Source organism: Balaenoptera ricei, chromosome 15, assembly GCF_028023285.1.
Source record: "Balaenoptera ricei isolate mBalRic1 chromosome 15, mBalRic1.hap2, whole genome shotgun sequence".
Taxonomy (NCBI): domain Eukaryota; kingdom Metazoa; phylum Chordata; class Mammalia; order Artiodactyla; family Balaenopteridae; genus Balaenoptera; species Balaenoptera ricei.
In genome coordinates this window covers 85703028-85722094 of record NC_082653.1, presented here as the reverse complement: position 1 = coordinate 85722094, position 19067 = coordinate 85703028, and the positions used below count along the sequence as shown (strand labels likewise).

At 56.4% G+C, this 19067-nt stretch overlaps 1 protein-coding gene across 1 annotated transcript in view; it reads right to left on the bottom strand.

Annotated features, from left to right (window-relative positions):
- The window catches only part of TNRC18 (trinucleotide repeat containing 18), an 86432-nt gene that overhangs the window by 19642 nt on the left and 47723 nt on the right, over positions 1-19067 (bottom strand). Inside the window, 4 exon segments of the mRNA XM_059896726.1 lie at positions 5153-5407; positions 9990-10265; positions 16156-16516; positions 17930-18101. Of these exon segments, the coding sequence (XP_059752709.1) occupies positions 5153-5407; positions 9990-10265; positions 16156-16516; positions 17930-18101 (1064 nt within the window).

Below are 19067 nucleotides of genomic sequence, written 5' to 3'. Positions count from 1 at the left end.
GGCCGGGAGGAGGGCGCACGTGCAAAGCTTAATGATCCTGTTAATTAATCTTTTGTTAACAGAGCTGCGGGGGGAGGCAGCTGGGGGCTTTCGTGGCTAATTAGGGTGCAGGCCACAAAACACCACCGGCTTTGCCAGCCCTGCTTTTGGGTATGACAGAATGAGACCCCACCTGACGACAGCCGCCTGCAGAAAACCTAGATGCACACAGAATACTGCAGGTACCTGCAGAGGGGGCCAGTACAGGACAGTGCACAGAGCAGTGACCAGGAGTGGACACTCGCTTGGAAGAGGGGAGGGTGGAGCCTCAAGGGTAAGATGGCGTCAGAAATAAATATTTATGAGACCCATGGGGCAGCACGAACGGTGCCTGGCACAGAGGAAGCGGGCTCTGTCAGGGTCCTGCGGTGGCGACAGGCATGAGGCCCGGAGAGAGGGGAGGATCTGCCGTGGCCTCGCTGCGGGACAGGACGGAGCAGGGAGTAGAACCCACGCCCTTGACTCCCAACCAGCGTCCTGTGCAGATGCCTCCTCCTCAAAAAAACAGGCAGTAAAGGAGGAACAAAGGAACAAAAAAACAGACCAAAAAAAATAGACAAAAAATAATGAAGAAAAGAGTAAAGACACAAACAGATGCAAAGTCAAGGGATAAAAAAAGACATACGATATGAACAGAAACCAAGGAAGAGCTGTAGGGGCTATACAGACATACCTCACTTTATTGAGCTTTGCAGATACTGCATCTTTTTACAAATTCAAGTTCTGTGGCAACTCTGCATCGGGCAAGTCTATCGGCGCCATTTTTCCAACAGTGTTTGTTCACTTCATATCTCCGTGTCACATTTTGGTAATTCTCACAATATTTCAAACTTTTTCATTATTATTATTATATTATATTATTATATTTGTTATGTTATATCTGTCATCAGTTACCTTTGGTGTCACTACTAAGACTCACTGAAGGCTCAGATGATGGTTAGCAATTTTTAGCAATAAAGTATTTTTTAATTAAGGTATGTACCGTTTTTTTAAACATAATGCTACTGCACCCTTAAGACTACAATATAGTGTAAACGTAACTTTGATACGTACTGGGAAACTAAAACATTTGTGTGACTTGCTTTATTGTGATGTTGGCTTTATTGTGTTGGTCTAAACCCACAATTATCTCTGAGGTATGTCTGTACTTTTATTGGACAAAACAGATTTTGAGATAAAAATCTAGAGACAAAGAAGGACATTTTAAAATGATGAAATAGTCAATCCGTCAAGAGGACATAAACAAATGTGAACATAATCCAGAGACATATAAAAAAGATTATACACCATGACCAAGTGGGATATATCCCAGGAATGCAAGGTTGGTTTGACATTCTTTAAAAAAAAAAAATCAATGTAATACACCGTATTAATAGGATAAAGGATAAAAACCACATGAACACAACAACAGACACAGAAAAAGTAACTGACAAAATCTAACACCCTTTCATGATAAAATCACTCAACAAATGAGAAATAGAAGGAAACTTCCTCAACCTGACAAAGGACATCTATGAAAAAAATCCACCACTAACATCATACTTTAATGGTAAAAGAATGAGTGCTTTCTCCCTAAGATATCTAGAGGGCAGGAAAAAAAACCAAACAAGACAAAGATATCTATTCTCACCACTTCTATTCAATATTGCATGGGAGATTCTAGCCAGAGCAATTAGGCAAGAAAAATAAAGGAATACATACTGGAAAGGAAGACATTAAAACTATCTCTATTTGTAGATGACATGATCTTGTATATCAGCGGTCCCCAACCTTTTTGGCACCAGGGACTGGTTTCATGGAAGACAATTTTTCCACGGATTGGAGGGGGGGATGATTCAGCCGGTAATGCGAGCCATTGGGAGAGATGGGGAGCGGCAGATGAAGCTTCGCTCACTCACTCGCCCGCCACTCACCTCCTGCAGTGCGGCCCAGTTCCTAACAGGTTGCGGACCAGTATCGGTCCACCGCCTGAGGGTTGGGGACCCCTGTTGTATATAGAAAATCCTAAGGAATCTACTAAAAAGCTTTTAGAATAAATGAGGTTAGCAAAGTTGCAAGACACAAGATTAATTTACAAAAATCAATTATATTTCTATACATTAGCAATGAATACTCCAAAAATGAAAAGAATTCCATTTATAATAGCATCAAAAAGAATTACTTAGAAATAAATTTAACAAGAGAAATGCAAGATTCATACAATGAAAACTACAAAACATAGCTGAAAGAAATTAAAGACCCAAATAAATGGAAAGACATTCCATGTTCATGGACTGAAAAACTTATATCGTTGAGAAGTCAATACTCCCTACTATTATCTACTAATTCAACACAATTCTTATCAGAATCCCAGATGGCTTTTTTGCAGAAATGGATAAACTGATCCTAAAATCCATATGGAAATGCAAGGGACTCTGAAGCACCAATCTTGAAAAAGAACAACAAAGATGGAGGACTCATAATTCCCAGTTTCAAAGCTTCCTACAATAATTCCCACAGTAATCAAGATAATGTGGTACTGGCATAAGGACATATAGATCAATGGAATAGAACTGAATGTCCAGAAATGATCCTTCATATTTACTTTCAACTGTTCAACTGATTTTTGACAGGGGCGCCAGGAGCATTTGATGAGGAAAGAACAGACTTTTCAACACATGATACTGAGGCAAATGGATCTCCACATGCAAAAAACCCCTACATCACTCGCACACAAAAAACTCAAAATGGATCACAGACCTAAATGTAACTCTCAAACTATAAAACTCTTAAGAGAAAACAGGACTAAATCTTTGCGACCTTGAATCAGGCAATACTTTCTGACATATAACACCAGAAGTACAAGTGACATCAGAAGAAATAGATAAATTGGATTTCATCAAAATTAAAATTTTTTGTTTTAAACAACACTATCAAGAAAGTGAAACAGGGACTTCCCTGGTGGCACAGTGGTTAAGAATCCACCTGCCAATGCAGGGGACACGGGTTTGATCCCTGGGCCGGGAAGATCCCACATGCCACGGAGCAACTAAGCCCGTGCACCACAACTACTGAAGCCCACGCGCCCTAGAGCCTGTGTGCAGCAACTACTGAGGCCACATGCTGCAACTACTGAAGCCCGCATGCTCTAGGGCCTGTGTGCCACAAGTACAGAGCCCGCGTGATGCAACTACTGAAGCCCGCACGCCTAGAGCCCGAGCTCCGCAACAAGAAGCCACCGCAATGAGAAGCCCATGCACCGCAACGAAGAGTAGCCCCCGCTCGCCGCAAATAGAGAAAGCCCGAGCGCAGCAATGAAGACCCAACACAGCCAAAAATAAATTTTAAATTTTAAAAATAAATAAATAAATAGAAGAAATGGGAAGTGGTTGAAAATTATACCCAAAGAAAAAGGAAGTAAGGAAGGAAATAACAAAGAGCTGAAATCAGTAACTTCTAGCTACACTGATCAAGAAATAAAGAGAGGAGAAACAAATTATCTGTATCAGCAATGAAAAAGGAAACGTCACCACAGACCCTTAGGACACTGAAAGTATTAAAAGGGGAAATTCTGAACTCTCTGCCAATACGCTTGACAATCTGGATGCAACGGATGTTTGGGGCAAGTGCGGAGGCCTGAAGGCTCTGGGACGGCTGGTGCGAACGGGTGGGGTGGAGGCTGCGGACAGGACGATGCTTTCTGAGCAGTCAGTCTGAGGGTGGAGGGCCAGACAGGTGCAATCTGTCCAGAGGGCAATGGGAGCCAGTCAGAGGTCCTACACAGAGAAGTGGCCTGGTCAAGTGTGAGCTCTGAGGAAAAGCCCTGCAGCTGCTTCTGTGCAGAGAACACCCAAGAGGGGTAGGCCTGGATGAAGCCAGGCCCGAAGCCCCCAGGGGACAATGGCAGAACATGGGGGTAAGAGAGAGAGAAGGGAGAGGAAGGGGGCAGGGCAGGGCCTGGAGCCTGGTGTGGACTCCGGGGAGACAGTGAGATCACCCCAGAGATGGGGTCTCGGGAGGCGGTGCAGGCCACTGGGAATGGGCTTTGGTCCTGAAACCTGTGGAGTGCATGTAACCAGGGCAGCTGGGGGAGGCCTGGGGGGGCAGCAGGGTAGCACCCAGTGCCCATTTTCCTGGCCCCAGCCCCTGCCAGGAGGGCCTCATGTGTACCGCTTGAGGCTCAAAAAAGGGCAAGGAGGCCGGAGAAGCCAGGCCAAGGACCTGCCCCTACTGAGGCCAGGCGAGCTCACAGCCTGAACACACACAGGACCATCTCAGTCTCAAACACCAACCCCAGGTGAAGGTGGGCTGGGTCCATGTTGGGAGAGTTGGCCCCGTGAGAAGGGGAGTGGGCCCAGGAGAGGGTCCCAAGACGTCTGTCTGTCCCAAGAAGGCAAGGATATGATTGGAGATGCAGAAAGAGGAAGCGGGGCCAGGACAAGGCGGAGCCTCCTGCCCGAGTGTTAGTGCCGCTGCCTCTGTCTGCCCATCCAGGCCGTGGGATGGTAAGCCTGGCTCACAGCGACCCAGCACGTGGCCGGCCACCCCCACTAATGACCTCCTGCAGGCTGCAACCCCAGGCCCCAGGAGTCCCTCCCTGTCTGGGCCAGTGCATCTCACTGAATGAAACCCCTCTACTGCCCCAAGTGTAAAGAGCTTCCCCTTCTTCCAAAAGGCTGCATGGCCTGTTCCTTCCACCTGCCCCTTGATTTCTTCTACGTACGCTTAGCCACCTCCCACTTCTCGGTTGCGGCTCAACCAGAGTGTCGCCAACCCGGAGTGGCCTCCCTGACCCCCCAGGCTGGATCAGGGGCCCCCCGTGGGCTCCCACAGCCCCGCGGGCTGCAGATCCAAGGCCTCTGCTTCCCGGAGCTGCCTGAAGTGGGGGGATCGGGCACCTGAAGTGGGGGGATCACGTGCTGTTTGCTGGCAGCATCAACAGTGAAGGTCACTGCACAGTTGTGGAGACCCCTCACAGGGAGTGGCAGGCCACAGCCGCCGTAACCAGCGCCCTCTGCTGAGGACACGGCTGGCCCAGGAGGCAGGGCTCCCAGCTTACCTGAGCCTCGGATGCCCCATCGGGAGGACGGGGCAGCGGTACCCAACTCCCTGCAGCCCATCCGCTGGCACTTACCCATCAGGCTCTGCCGCTCCTCCTTCTTGCGGGCCTTCTGCTTGGCCTCCAGCTGCACCACCGACAGGGACGGGCCCACGGTGGGGCTGGGGAGGGCGCTGGCGGCGAAGCGGGCCAGCAGGCCCAGCCCGCTCTCCTCCAGGCCTGGCGACAGGGCCCGCTCCCGGGCCCCCAGCCTGAAGCCTCCGGCGGCCTCGTCCTCCTCCTCGTCCAACTCATCCTCCTCGTCGTCCTCCTCCTCCTCGGAGCTCTCATCTGGCGTGCAGAAAACAGGGAGCGAGTCAGAGCCCCGGCCTGAGCCTGCGCCACCCCCCACCGCCCCCCCTCAGCTGGGGCGCCAGCGAGGGGGGCCTTGGCTCCAGCCCAGCTCCTCACTCCTCGCCAGCCCACAAGTCCCCCCGATGGCCCGGTGCCCCCATCAAAGCGAGCCCAAGACCTGGGCATCCTGGACAGCCCAGAGGTGGGCATCGGCTTTGGGAGTCGAGTGTGTTTCTGCAAGGGGAGCACCAACATGCACCTGTGCTGCGGGGGGGGGGGGGACGGACACACGGACAAGGACTGGAGACAGCGCTCTCCACGGTCTCACGCGCACGCACGCGCACACATACACCCCGACGCACAACATGAAGGCTGGGGAAGGGGGCAGGGGTGGAGAGGAGGAAAGAGGCGAAGGCGGGGCAGAGAGGGGAGGGGGGGCCCTGGGGGCTCGGGCTGAGGCTCTGGACACAGGCACCGGGGGGCAGTTTCACCAGCGGGAGCCCTGGCAGCTGGCAGCAGGAGAAGGTGGAGTTTGGTCTCTTCTTGGGGGGTGGGGGGCTCCCATGGTGGAAACCCTGAGCAGGCTCTGGGCTCCAAAGTTGACTCCCAGCAACACGCCCGCACTGGGAAGCCTGGGGCAAATCCCTGGCCCTCTCTGAGCCGCTAGTTTCTTATCTGTGAAAATCTCATCTCATCGCAACCCAGGGAGCCACAAGCGGGCTACGCCTCTTGACCCGTGGGAGCAGGAAGGGGGCAGGGGGCGGGTCCACTCGGCTCCAGGAGGCCGAGGCTCCGCGGTCAGGGGCTCAGGCAGCAGAGCAGGATTCGAACCCGGGGCGGGCTGGCTCATCACCCACAGTCTAGTGCAAAGAAACTAAGGAAGCCCCAGCCTGTCTCCCCGGTTGAAGAGAGACAAGCTTCTCCCCAGAAACTGGCCCTACCGCCCGAGGACCTGCAGCCCTGAGCCCAGCTTGGGCCATCGGGACAAAGGAGGGGCGAGCCGTGGGCCCGGCGGCCACAGCAGGGAGGATGGCGCTCCCTGCATGTGAACTAAGCCCTCACCAGAAAGAGAGCCCTTCTGCAGGTACAGGCTTGCTTCCTGCCTTTCCAGGGGCACAGCCCAGCCAACCCCACGAGGGCGGCGGGTGGGAGGGCGCCCAGTACCTCTGTCAAGGAGCCGCCGAGGGACACCTGCCAGGGGGTGCCTGCCTGCCCAGGGCGCTGGGAGTGTGAAGGTGGCTCTGGGGCCGCTGGCCAAGGGCAGGGCCGGGCCAGGCTGGAAACAACTCTCCAGCAAGAAGAGGCTGGAGGAAGATGAGCCGTCATCTCTCCCTATCGTCTGGGGGCAGGGAGTCTGGGCCCAGAGGGGGACAGGCCCTGGACGATGGCCAACTCCACATTCTCCTGCCGACGCCCCAAGACGCCTGGCTGCTGGGGTGCAGCTAGCGGCCGAGAGCAGTGGCCCCAGCGGCGCCTGTGAGGACAGGGTTCGGTCTGCCCACTCATCCGAGGGAGCCCTCAGCGAGGGAAGCAGACAAGAGCTCAAGGAATGCCCGCAGGGAGTCGAGAGAGGAAGGAGGCAGAGAGAGAGGAGGTTTGTTAAGAGGAGTGAGGAGACGGAGACCCGGCTCCCAGAGCGATGGATGCAGCGGGCGGGATGGAGGCCAGCGGGGCGGGCAGGCGGCAGGCAGGCAGTGCGCACTTGCGATCCATTCACATTGCGGACGTCACGGGGCTCTGTCTCCGCCCAGTGGGCCACAGCGGCAAAGCAGGCTAAGTGTAGGCAGACTGTAGGCAGCGCCCGGGTCCCCCACCTCAGGCAGGCCCCCCCCCCCGGGGGCTGGCCGAGCTGAGCAGGGGGGTGGGCGGGGGGCTGGCTGGGGTGGGGCACGGGGTTGGACACGGGGCCAGCTTTCCCTTCTAGAGGTGGCCCTTCCCGGGGCTGCTCAGGTGTGGGGACTCCAGAACTCTCTCCTGCCCAGCATTCTCTACCGGGCGGGGTTGGGCTGGCTCTGGGTTTCTGGATGTCTGGAATGTCCACATCGGATCCCAGAAAGCCAGCAGCGGCCCCCAACCCAGCACCCTGAGATGGAAGAATGGTTGGAAAGCAGAAGGCCGAAAAAAGGTGTGCTTTCCAGGAAATGCTGATGCGGGTAATCGTGGTCTCCTGAGGCCCTCCCCGCCCCCTGCTCCCGAGAGCCTGACAGCCTGCCAGGGCCGCCTCCGACGGTGGCTGGTCTGCTCAGGCCAGGGTCCGAGGGCTAGGGGCAGCGGAGGGGGTCTCAGGACCAGGAAAGCGTTTCTGGAGGTGTCCACACCTAAGGCGACAGAGTTTGCCAAGGGCAGGGGGAGAAAAAGTCCCAACAAAGAAACCCGCGGAAATGCAGAAAAACTTTTTTTCATAGAAAAAACTCTTGGCTCAGTACGTGGGGTTGGCTGTTGTCACTCGGTTTGGTTTTCCAAAACCCGATCCATAAATGCCAAAGCGATCCGCTGCTGCCATAGCCGATGGGGGCAAACCCCGAGGAGGGGGGGAGCAGAGGGGACACAAAGAAAAGGGTTTTGCCTACCTACGGAGCAACGAGCCAGGCTCGGACCCAAGCTCAGTGACCCGCTGCGCCGTCTGCCCTACTCCCAGCCTTCGCTTTGCGTCCAGAGTGCAGCGTGAGAGCAAATGCAAGAGACCAAAACAGACATTCAAAGCATCATGGGTAGGGGTCAAGGGTGAAGGTATGGTCAAGCTGCTGGGGGAGAAAGCAGACACACTAGAAAAGCCAAGCCAATTAGGTGTTTTAGTACCAGATGTCAGTAAGGCCCTATTACCCAAATATCCCTTTCAAGACCTGACCAGCGGTCTGGGTGCAGTGGGGACCCCCTCCCCTCGCCCCCTGCACTCCCCCTTATCTGGGCTCCGTCCGCTGCTGTGTCTGGCCCTGGTTTGCGGGACCCTGGCTCCCTCTGCCCATTCTGGGCAAAGGGCCCCTCACTACGAGATCTGCGGGGCTGCCTGCTTCTCTACGGAGTCTGGGCTGGAGCACGAGAGCTCCAAAACTTGGAAGCTGGAACTCTGGCTTTAATAGGGGGGAGGAGGCATGGGGGGCCAGCCCAGAAGACGGGGAGAGGGGAATGGCGAACTAGCCAGACTGGTCCACCGAGGCCCAGGTTGTGGCAGGCCTCGGAAGACGAGGCCGGCTGGAGGGCTGGTGGCCCGGGTTGAGGGAGGCCTCGGAAGACGAGGCCGGCTGGAGGGGGCTGGTGGCCCGGGTTGTACGTGCTGAGGCACGGCAGCAGCACTGGAGAACGAGAGCCCCGGGAGCACCCGGCCCCCGTCCACGTCGTCTCCAGGTCACCCAAAATGCATCCCAGCCAGAGCGTCAGGGTCTAGGCTCTGACCCCCAGGTGCTGCTACCCAGGCTCTGGGATCCCTAAAGGGGGTCCACCCTGAAGCAAATCCAAAAGCAGGGCGAGAAGCACTTAAGGATCGGCTGGCTGCCTCGCCGCCCCCCCCCCCCACCAGGACATTTGTGACTGGAGGTCCTGGAAGGCTGAGACACTTCTAACCCAGAAGCTGAATTCTGACGTTAGGGAAATGAGAGCCAGGGCGCTCACAGAGGTCCCTGAGGCCAACCCCCTCTTCGTGAGTGAGCTTGAGAGCAGACGAGCCTGGGACTCGCAGTGAGCTTTGCCCCCCAACACGGCAATGAAGCCTTTTGAATTTCACAACAAAACTCAGGGACAGCAAGTGGTCTTGACCCTGCACTGCCTACACGCCCTTCGAAACAGAAACATGCGTTAGAAAATGAGTGTTTGCAAATATTTTTTAACCGCTGTTGCGTAAGAATAGAGCTTTAAGAAAACAAAAGACAAACAAGCAGCTTAAAAAAAAAAAGGATGAAGCTGGAGGTGAAAGCAGTTGACTTTAAACCTGAAAAATGAAAGGCATGCCAATAGCTACCAGGGATATTTGAATAATAGAGAGAGCGCAGACTGCATTATTCCATCTACCCCTTCTGGGGTAGGGGTGGGGAAGGGGGTGAGGGGGGCAGGAGGAACAAAATGAGGGAAGCGGCAACCTAATGGTCTAGTCAGGACACAGCAAGAGAGACAAGGCACACGGGTTTAGTTAAAAATGAACTCGATATGTTTAATAAAGCTTGGTATTACCAAAATCGAGGTACAAACATCAAGTCACACGCCCACACGACAGAATTCCGTTTACAAAATGTCCCCGGGGAGGGAGGCCTCCAAGGGCCCCTCCGGGAGGACCCACCCAGGCCTGCGGTCCAGGCGGCAGGGGAGGCGAGGGGAGGGGACAAGAGAGGAAGACTAAAAACAGTCCGTATAAAAGCTCAAAAAGAGCCAGCCAATGGTCTTATCACAATGATACAGGTACAAATAAAAACAAAAACAAAAAGACTCGGGCTGATAAAGCAGGCTACGCTGCCAAGAACCAGACAGCCGCCCTGGCCGGCCATCCCGGCGGCGCCGCGGCCGCCCTCCCCGCCTCGCTCGCGCTCGCGCTCGCACTCACTCTCTCGCTAGGACACACGGGAGGTACTGTGTGTTTGGAGCTAGTAACCTTGGTCAAACGAGTCCTCCGAGGAATCGCTGAAGGAGGAACGGGCCTCGACCTCTTGAAGCAGCAAACAAAACGGCTGCTTCCTGCCGGCGGCCGGCTTGGGCTTCAGAGTCCGGGCGGCCGCCAGGCCCCTCTTGGTCAGCTTGGGGCCGCCGGCCGGCTTGCCGCTCTTCGCCACCATGCCGCACAGGATGGAAGATGTCAGTTTGGAGCCGGAGGGGCCTTGGGCAGCCCACTCGTCCTTTAGGAATTCCTCCTCTTCCTCTGAGTCCGTATCTGCAGTCAAAGTAGTTTTTAATAGAGATAAGTCACAGAGCGCCGGGGGAGGGAGGAGGCTGGTGTCTTTCTTCCATTATTCTCAGTGCTTTTGAGAACAATCTCCTACTCGCCAGACAGAGAGGTCCAGATGCCTACCGGCCGTGGAACCAGCCGAGTTCCGCCGCCTGGAGCCCTCCTCCCGACCCGGGCCTCGCCTCTCACCCGCGGGGCCTCTGAGCTGCAGGCGTCTTCCGTGGGTTTGGACCCAGGCTCCTTCTAGGCCGGCTGCGGCCAGCATCCCCCACCACACGGCCACTCTCAGGAAGGTCTCTGCCCTGGGCACAGAGATCACCGCCAAGTCCTGTCTACCCCATGGGACTGCAGCCGGCCCAGAGGCCCCTTGTGGGGAGGGACGAGGCTTAGGAGGGGAAGGGCTCAGAGCCATTCTTTCCCAGAACACCAGCTCCCAGTGGTGTGCAGGGCCAGCGGGCGCAGGCTCACGATGGCGATCGCGCACGCCCGTGCCCAGCCCCCTGCTCAGCAACGTCAGGACGGCGGCTTGAACAGTTACGCCAAAGAAACAGGCACATGATATTGCAATGATATCCGGGCTGCTGTCCCCCCACCCTTTCCCTATCAGAGAGCCAGGTTACCGGTACACTGCTGCCGGCTTCCCACAAGTCTCCAGCCTTACTATACAGATGAGGCCTTCCTGAGAGAGATCACCCAGCTCTGGGGAAGGGGGCTGTCAAACGGGCACAGCTCTGGCCCCTACCAATCCCACCCCGGACATATACCACTTTGATCCGTTTTCCATGTGCAGCTGTTAAGCAAGATTTCGTCGGATGGAAAGGCTCTGCAGTCAAAGACTGTGGTCCCTTGATCTGGTAAAATCCACCCCAACCATGGGCAACGTTAATGGACGCAGCTACAGCTCTGGCACACCAGCTCTCTCCAAGTCCAAGAAAAACTGTGTGTGTGTGTGTGAGGTGTACGTGGGTGTGTGTGTGTGGTAGGGGTGTGTGTGTGCTGTGTGTGCTGATTTTGTGTGTGGCGTGTGTGGAGGGTGTAGGGGGGTGTCTGGGGGGATGTGGGGTGTGTGTGTGGTGTGTACGTGAGTGTGGTGTGTGTGTGCGTGTGTGTGGTGTGTGGTGTGTGCATGAGTGTGGTGTGTGTGTCTGTGGTGTGTGTGTGTGGTGTGTGTTTGTGGTGTGGGGGTGTGTGTGGTGTGCGTGGGGTGGAGTGTGTGCATGAGTGTGGTGTGTGTGTGGTGTGTGGGTGTGGTGTGGGGGGGTATGTGGGGGGTGTGTGTGTGGTGTGTGTGTCTGTGCTGTGTGTGTGCACGTGTATGGTGTGTGCATGAGTATGGGGTGTGTGTGTGGTGTGTGTGGTGTGTGTGTGGTGTGCGCGTGTGTGGTGTGTGCGTGTGTGGTGTGTGTGTGGTGTGCGCGTGTGTGGTGTGTGTGGTGTGTGTGTGGTGTGCATGAGTGTGGAGTGTGTGTGGTGTGTGTGCGTGTGGTGTGTGGTGTGCGTGCGTGTGGTGTGTGGTGGGGTGTGGGGTGTGCGTGTGTGGTGTGTGTGTGCGTGTGTGGTGCGTGGTGTGTGGGGTGTGTGGTGTGTGTGTGGTGTGCATGTGTGTGGTGTGTGGTGTGTGCCTGTGGTGTGTGTGTGGTATGTGTGGTGTGCGTGGGTGTGGTGCAGGGTGTGTGGGGTGTGTGTGTGCATGTGTGTGCGTGAATGGGTGTGTGTGTGTGTGCGTGAGTGTGGTGTGTGGTGTGTGTGTAGTGTGCTGTGCGTGTGTGTGTTGTGTGTAGTGTGTGGTGTGTGGTGTGTGTGGTGTGTGGTGTGTGTGTGGTGTGTGCGGGGGTGTGGTGTGGGGGTGTGGTGTGTGTGCATGGTGTGTGTGTGGTGTCTGTGGTGTGTGGTGTGCGTGGGGGTGGTGGGGGTGTGTCTGTGGTGTGTGTGTGCATGTGTGGGGTGTGTGGTGTGTGCATGTGTGGTGTGTGTGGTGTGTGTGTGCGTGTGTGTGGTGTGTGCATGAGTGTGGTGTGTGTGTGGTGTGTGTGGTATGTGTGGTGTGCGTGGGTGTGGTGCGGGGTGTGTGGGGTGTGTGTGGGTGTGTGTGCGTGAGTGTGGTGTGTGCGTGTGGGGTGTGTGTGTGTAGTGTGGGGTGTGTGTGGTGTGTGTGGTGTGTGGGGGGGTGTGGGGTGTGTGTGTGGGGGTGTGCATGTGTGTGGTGTGTGCATGAGTGTGGTGTGTGTGTCTGTGGCGTGTGTGTGTGGTATGTGTGGTGTGCGTGGGTGTGGTGCGGGGTGTGTGGGGTGTGTGTGCGTGAGTGTGGGGTGTGCGTGTGGGGGTGTGTGGGGTGTGTGTGGTGTGCGTGGGTGTGGTGTGGGGGGGGTGTCTGTGGTGTGTGTGTGCGTGTGTGGTGCGTGGTGTGTGGTGTGGGGGGGGTGTGGGGTGTGTGTGGGGTGTGTGTGGTGTGTGTGTGGTGTGCATGGGTGTGGTGTGTGGGGGGGGGTGTGGGGTGTGTGCATGAGTGTGGTGTGTGTGTGGTGTGTGTGTCTCTGGCGTGTGTGTGTGGTATGTGTGGTGTGCGTGGGTGTGGTGCGGGGTGTGTGTGCGTGTGCGTGTGTGTGGTGTGTGGGGTGTGTGTGTGGTGTGTGGGGTGTGTGTGGGGGGTGTGTGGTGTGTGCATGAGTGTGGTGTGTGCGTGTGTGTGGTATGTGTGGGGGGTGTGCGTGAGTGTGGTGTGTGCATGAGTGTGGTGTGTGGGGGGGGGTGTGCGTGTGTGTGGTATGTGTGGTGTGTGTGTCTGTGGCGTGTGTGTGGTATGTGTGGTGTGCGTGGGTGTGGTGCGGGGTGTGTGGGGTGTGTGTGCGTGCGTGTGCGTGAGTGTGCGTGTGGGGTGTGTGTGTGTGTAGTGTGGGGTGTGTGTGGGGGGGTGTGTGTGGTGTGTGTGGTGTGCATGGGTGTGGTGTGGGGGGGTGTCTGTGGTGTGTGCGTGTGTGGTGTGTGGTGTGTGGTGTGTGTGTGGTGTGCGTGTGTGTGGTGGGGGTGTGGGGGTGTGGGGGGGGTGTGTGCGTGTGTGTGGTGTGTGCATGAGTGTGGTGTGTGTGTCTGTGGCATGTGTGTGTGGTATGTGTGGTGTGCGTGGGTGTGGTGCGGGGTGTGTGGGGGGTGTGTGCGTGTGTGTGCATGAGTGTGGTGTGTGCGTGTGGGGTGTGCGTGTGGGGTGGGTGTGGTGTGTGTGGTGTGCGTGGGTGTGGTGTGTGGGGGGTGTGGGGGGGTGTCTGTGGTGTGTGTGTGCGTGTGTGGTGTGTGGTGTGTGTGGGGGGGTGTGGGGTGTGTGTGGGGTGTGTGTGGTGTGTGTGTGGTGTGCATGGGTGTGGTGTGTGTGTGGGGGGTGTGGGGTGTGTGCATGAGTGTGGTGTGTGTGTGTCTGTGGCGTGTGTGTGTGGTATGTGTGGTGTGTGTGGGTGTGGTGCGGGGTGTGTGGGGGGTGTGTGTGCGTGTGTGTGGTGTGTGGGGTGTGTGTGTGGGGTGTGTGCGTGTGTGTGGTGTGTGTGGTGTGGGGGGGGTGTGCATGAGTGTGGTGTGTGGTGTGTGTGTGTGGGTGTGTGCGTGTTGGGGGACAGGGGTCCTCTGGCTGCCTCCTCCAACGTCCATGCTTTCCACTCTAAAACCCCAACTGCAGGATGGCCTGACGACTCTGGGGAGGACACAGACGAGCCTCCGCCCGGCCCCTGGCCACAGCTCTCCCGCCCGTGTACACCATCCCGTCCTTCCTGAGGCCACATCCCAGGCTGGAGGCGTGCGAGCGTCAGGACGACCAGCTTGGCTTCTCCCCAGAGCCCGCCAAGCATGCCACCCAACCCCTACGACCCAACGTGGAAAAGCAAGAGAGCAGCGTGCTCTCTTCCCACCTCCTGCAGGCGCAGCACCTCTCTGCTGGAAACACCCCGACCTCTTCACGACCGTGCGTGCACTCTCCGCGACCGCGAACAGCAAAAAAGCCAGAGTAGAAAAGAGAGACACGCTCTCTCCACAGCCAGCTGCGTATCACGGCCGTCAGCTAACTGGAGACACGCCTTCCGACCTCCCCGTGGCAATGATAACCCATTTCTCTCACGGGGACAGTGCAGTTTTAGACAAAGGCCTAACAGGTAGACCAGCACGTGGAACGCCGGCTTGCACGCATGCGCACATCTGCTGCAGTAGACTCAGCAGCTCGGAGGCCTCAGCTTCTCTCTGGCCTCAGCCTGTACCCCGCCACATCCACCTGCGAGTGGGGAGGAGTGGAGGATTCTCCCAGCAACCCGCCGGGCCACATCCATCGACCACTGTCCCCTGAAAGATCAAAGGAGGAGCAATCCTCCCCCACTCCCTCGTCAATATTCCAAAATGAACAGAGGAAAGCCCTTCCCTCCTCCTTCAGGGCTGCAAGTCCCTAAAACTGGTCCACAGTGGCCAGGGGCCTGGGCCATGCTGCTTGGCTCACACCCACCCGAACCCGAGGGCCGGGAAGCTTCGGCAATCGAACACATCCTCAGTACCTAAGGCACAAAAGGTGCTGCTTGCCCCAACGCCTATCTGAGCATCAACCCTGGAGAACCGGGGCAATTAAAGCCACGAACCTTAAAAATAAACCAAAAAAACCCCCAGCAGCAGCTTAACCTCATGCCAGGTGCCAGGTCCAGCTCTTCTCCCACGTGAGCTCACCTAGGGCTGCCGAAAGCCCCCTGTATCTTAACTCCAAATCCATAAAGACTTTCTTCACTGTAACCTTAAAGGGATCCTTTTTCACACTTCACTTTCAACACCCCCAACCCCGTGAACTCGGCAGAGCCAGCCAAAGGCCCAGTCACACAGGTCCACGCAGTCAACAATGAAAAAGCCTGCCACCCCCTCACGGCCTGGGCTCGCCTCAGAACCAACCCCGCAGACAGGGACCAGGAGGCAAGAAGCCCCTCCCCGGCCTTGCCGCAGCGGGCACAGTACCGATACCCACCCATCCTGGGCACTGCGCGTTCCGCCCACAAATACTTACTGAGCACCTATTACATGCTAGACGGCGGGCTTTGGGCCACCAGAGGCCACAGAGAGCCGGCGGGGCGTCGGAGTTCGTGTGGGGGGCAAGGCTGCCGGGCTCCGGAAAACCACGCTCCCGGAGTTCCCAGAGAAGCAGCTCCAATGCCACAGGCTCCGGTTAAAGCTCAGTCCCTCAGTCCCACCAGCTGTTACGTTTCAGGGGCCCGAAAGCCGCCTGAGGCCGGCGGCTGCTGTGCGGGCAGCGCACAGGCCGCGCCCATGATGGCAGGACGTCTTGCACAGTTGAGGCGAACAGGCCGGGCCTGACCCCAGCCCGACCTCAGGATCTATCCTCGGGAACAACACGGTTTAACCACTTGGAGGACTGTCGCAAAGACAAAGGGAAATACCGCCCAGACAGCTCTGGCGTGCGCTCCATAGACGCTGTTCTCACTAACACCGGGCCCGAGGATAGACAGCCGCCTGCTGGCCGCGGAGTCCGGGTCATCTCTACAGGTCTCACGACCGGCCGCTCTAGACCGAGAAGCCGCCAACTCTGTGGTACGCGGCCTCCACACCGACGGCTTTCGGGCACCGAAAGGGCGGGGGGGGGGGGCTTCCGCTCCCACCCGCCCGCCAATCACGAGCACCCACCAATCATAGGTGGCCGCCCAGCGCGGCGCCCGCCAATCACAGGCACTTCCGCTTCCGGCCTGGGCGGGGCCGGCACAGAGGCGGAAAATAGACCTTCGCGCTTTCGAGGCCGAGAGAGAGAGGCGGGAGAGAGACCTTTCGAGCTTTCGAGGCTGAAAGAGGAGGAGGAAAGAGGAGGAAGGAGAATAAGAGCGGCCCTGAGGCGGCGCGGCCCGCTACTTACTGTAGGAGTAGCTGCTCACTTCCGAGGCGAACGGGGAGTGGGCCGACTTGGGCTGGCCTCTGGCCTTGAACCCCACCTCCATCTTCCTGGCTTTGGCGGCCCTTTTGTGTTTACCTTCTCGGGAGGCTTTCAGAGACAGGCTGAGGCCTTTGGCCAGCGCCTTCCTGTCCTTGCCCAGCAGGCTGTCGTAGGGCGTCAAGTACCGGCCGCAGACCCCACTCGTCTTTGATTTCCCCCCAGAAGTGTCTGAGAACTTGAAGGGCGACTTCAACTTGTCCTGCTTTGTGAGGGAGAGGGCTTTGTCCAGCTTGCTTGCCAACTGCTCCTGGTCGCTGGCCATCTTCTTCTTCTTAATCTTTAGCTGGAAAGGGAAGTTGGGAAGTCACAGGTTAAGACGGTTGACCAAACACTGGGTCTCCATGCACGAGCTCTGACGAACCCCAGCTCCTTCTCCCTGCCTCTGTGGCTTCTGGCAAGTCGCTTAACTCCTCTCAGCCTCAGTTCCTCTACTCTGTAACACGGGGGTAGTTATGCACAGGCATCAGTGGGTTGTTCTGAAGACGAACTGAGAAAAGGCACATGAAGCACTTATTAAATAGCCGTCACTGTGGTTACAGTTATCAGTGACACGGGCATTGCCACTGGCTCTCCACGGCGCTACCTGGTGCCTCCTAGGGGAAGCGCTCGAAGCAAGCACTGCTGCCGCAGGGTGGGAGAAGGCGGCTGGATTAAGGGAGGAGGGATGAACCCAAGATGGAAAACCCAGATCACAGCACAGCTGATCTGCTTATCTCAATCGCCTAAAGCAGGTGATGAAGACGGCTGCACAGCCCAGCCTGAATGAGCCCATCCAGCTAAATGGGCTAAAGCTGCCGAGGAAATGCCTCGAGTGTGCCCTGGACGCCTGAAGCAGAAAGAACGATTCGAGATTTCACAGATAAATTCCTGCTTGCGCGTCTCTCCTCCGCTGTAGTCCTTTGTTGTTGAAACCTGCCATTTCAATGGCCCTCATTTGAACACTTTATCGCTATTTTCTTTAATCAGGTAACAATTCATAAGGAGAGAAAAGTTGGGATAGTGTCAATGAAACCACGAAAGTGTCCTTCACAATTCGAGAGTACAGAGGACCCTGACGTACAAACTGGCTCTCTCCCCTCCGCCTGGACCCAGTGTCCCCTATGGGAGTCCTTCCCTCTGACTGCCGAGTCAACCAAAACAGCCCCCTCCCACAGGGCTTTTACTGGGAGGGATGACAAGGTGCGTAAGCATTTAGCAATGAGGGCCTTAAGTGGATGATTTCAATGCTCTGCAGAAAGAAGAAAAATCAAGGTGTTGGCTCTCACCCCCTTACCTCAGGACAGCTCACAGAGGAAATTACAATGGCATCAAGCCCTTGTTTCCTCAAACTACAGAGTGCTGAAGCTGCTCATTAAACTCTTATACTGTGAAACAACAGAGTAATTGCATTACTTGGTTAAGAACTTGCAGTCTCTCTTCTCGGCTTCAGCACCGGGTCACGGAGCACACACACAGAGCTCCACCTGAGGCTGTGTTACTTTGGTGGTCTCTGACCTCCCCTGAGCCTCACTTTCCCCCTCTGCACAATGAGGAACATTGGAGGAGAGTCGCTCTGGCACTAAGGCAACCACCTCCACAGTTTCCGTGCAGCAGCAGGGCCAGCAGGCCTGCAAAGGGAGCGTGAACTCCGGCACCCCCTCCAGACCTTCCGCCCCAAGCCGGCAGCACACCTGGAAGACGGGGCGGGGCCACTGACCTGACTCATGAAGTCTGAAGAGGCTTCGTGCTCGTCCCAAGGCTGGCTCCTCCCCCTGGCTTTCCCGCTCCCGCCAAGGGCATCGTGGTCTTCCTCAGGCCCCTTGTGTCTCTTCCTCATCCCTGCTCCCAGCTCATAGTCGTCCGAGGTCAGCAGGGGCTTGCCGCTTAGCCTGAAACCCAGATGCACCACCGGTCAGCGCCCCGGCCAGGCAGCACTCACGGGCTGGGGGTCCGCCCTCGTGGCCCTGAAGGGTGGGCTCTGGATGTCGACGCACAGACCGTGACGACAGAGTGACGAGTCTGGGGAGACGGAGCCTCTAGCACTATGGCGCCGGGATTCTGGGATACTTGTGAAGGAGGCAGAATGAGAGTTTAGTGGGGAAAAAAGAAGAACTTCTCGAAAGCAGTGTATCCTCTGCTGGCCTCTTTCTCTCTCGTGCTCCTTCACATACACACTCATACACATATCTTTACACCGTCAGATACCTCTGTACCAAAACATGCCAAGAACAAGGATCAGGAATGCCACGGAAACCCACCAGGATGGGAGGGGGATTAAGATCAAGAGCTTCTATGAAGGAAGAGCCGCTGGCTGGTCTCCTGTACCCCTAGGAGCAAAAGCAGACGGGCCATGGTCCTGGTCCGAAGGCCTCTTGCCTGCTTTAAGCTAAACCCTCACAAGTAATAATAATAATAATTTTTACTTGGTACTACGTGTCTTGTTCCATGTCTGTGCTTTATACTTTAACCACAAAACAATGCTTTGTTCTATATACTGCTTTTTATAGATGAAGGAACTCATCTATAAAAGCTAACACCTGGCCCAGGATGACAAATAAGAGTCACAGTAAGAGGCAGACCTGGGACTTGAGCAGGAGGTGCATCCACTTCCGGGGTCCACACTCGTAACCGGCGGCTCTGCGTGCCAGCAGCCCCAGCCTCTGCTCTCTTCCCCAGGAGCTGCTCTCCCCGCCCTGCTCTCCCTGTGTGGCTGGTGACAGGGTATTTCTCCCTCTCTCCATCCTCTCATCAGTCAAGAACATCCAAGAAGGTTAAATGCAAGACGTGGGGGCCCCTGGGGCTGTCTTCCCCTGAGAAGAGCTGTGGCCGCCCCACTGCCTCTCCTATGCCTTTGA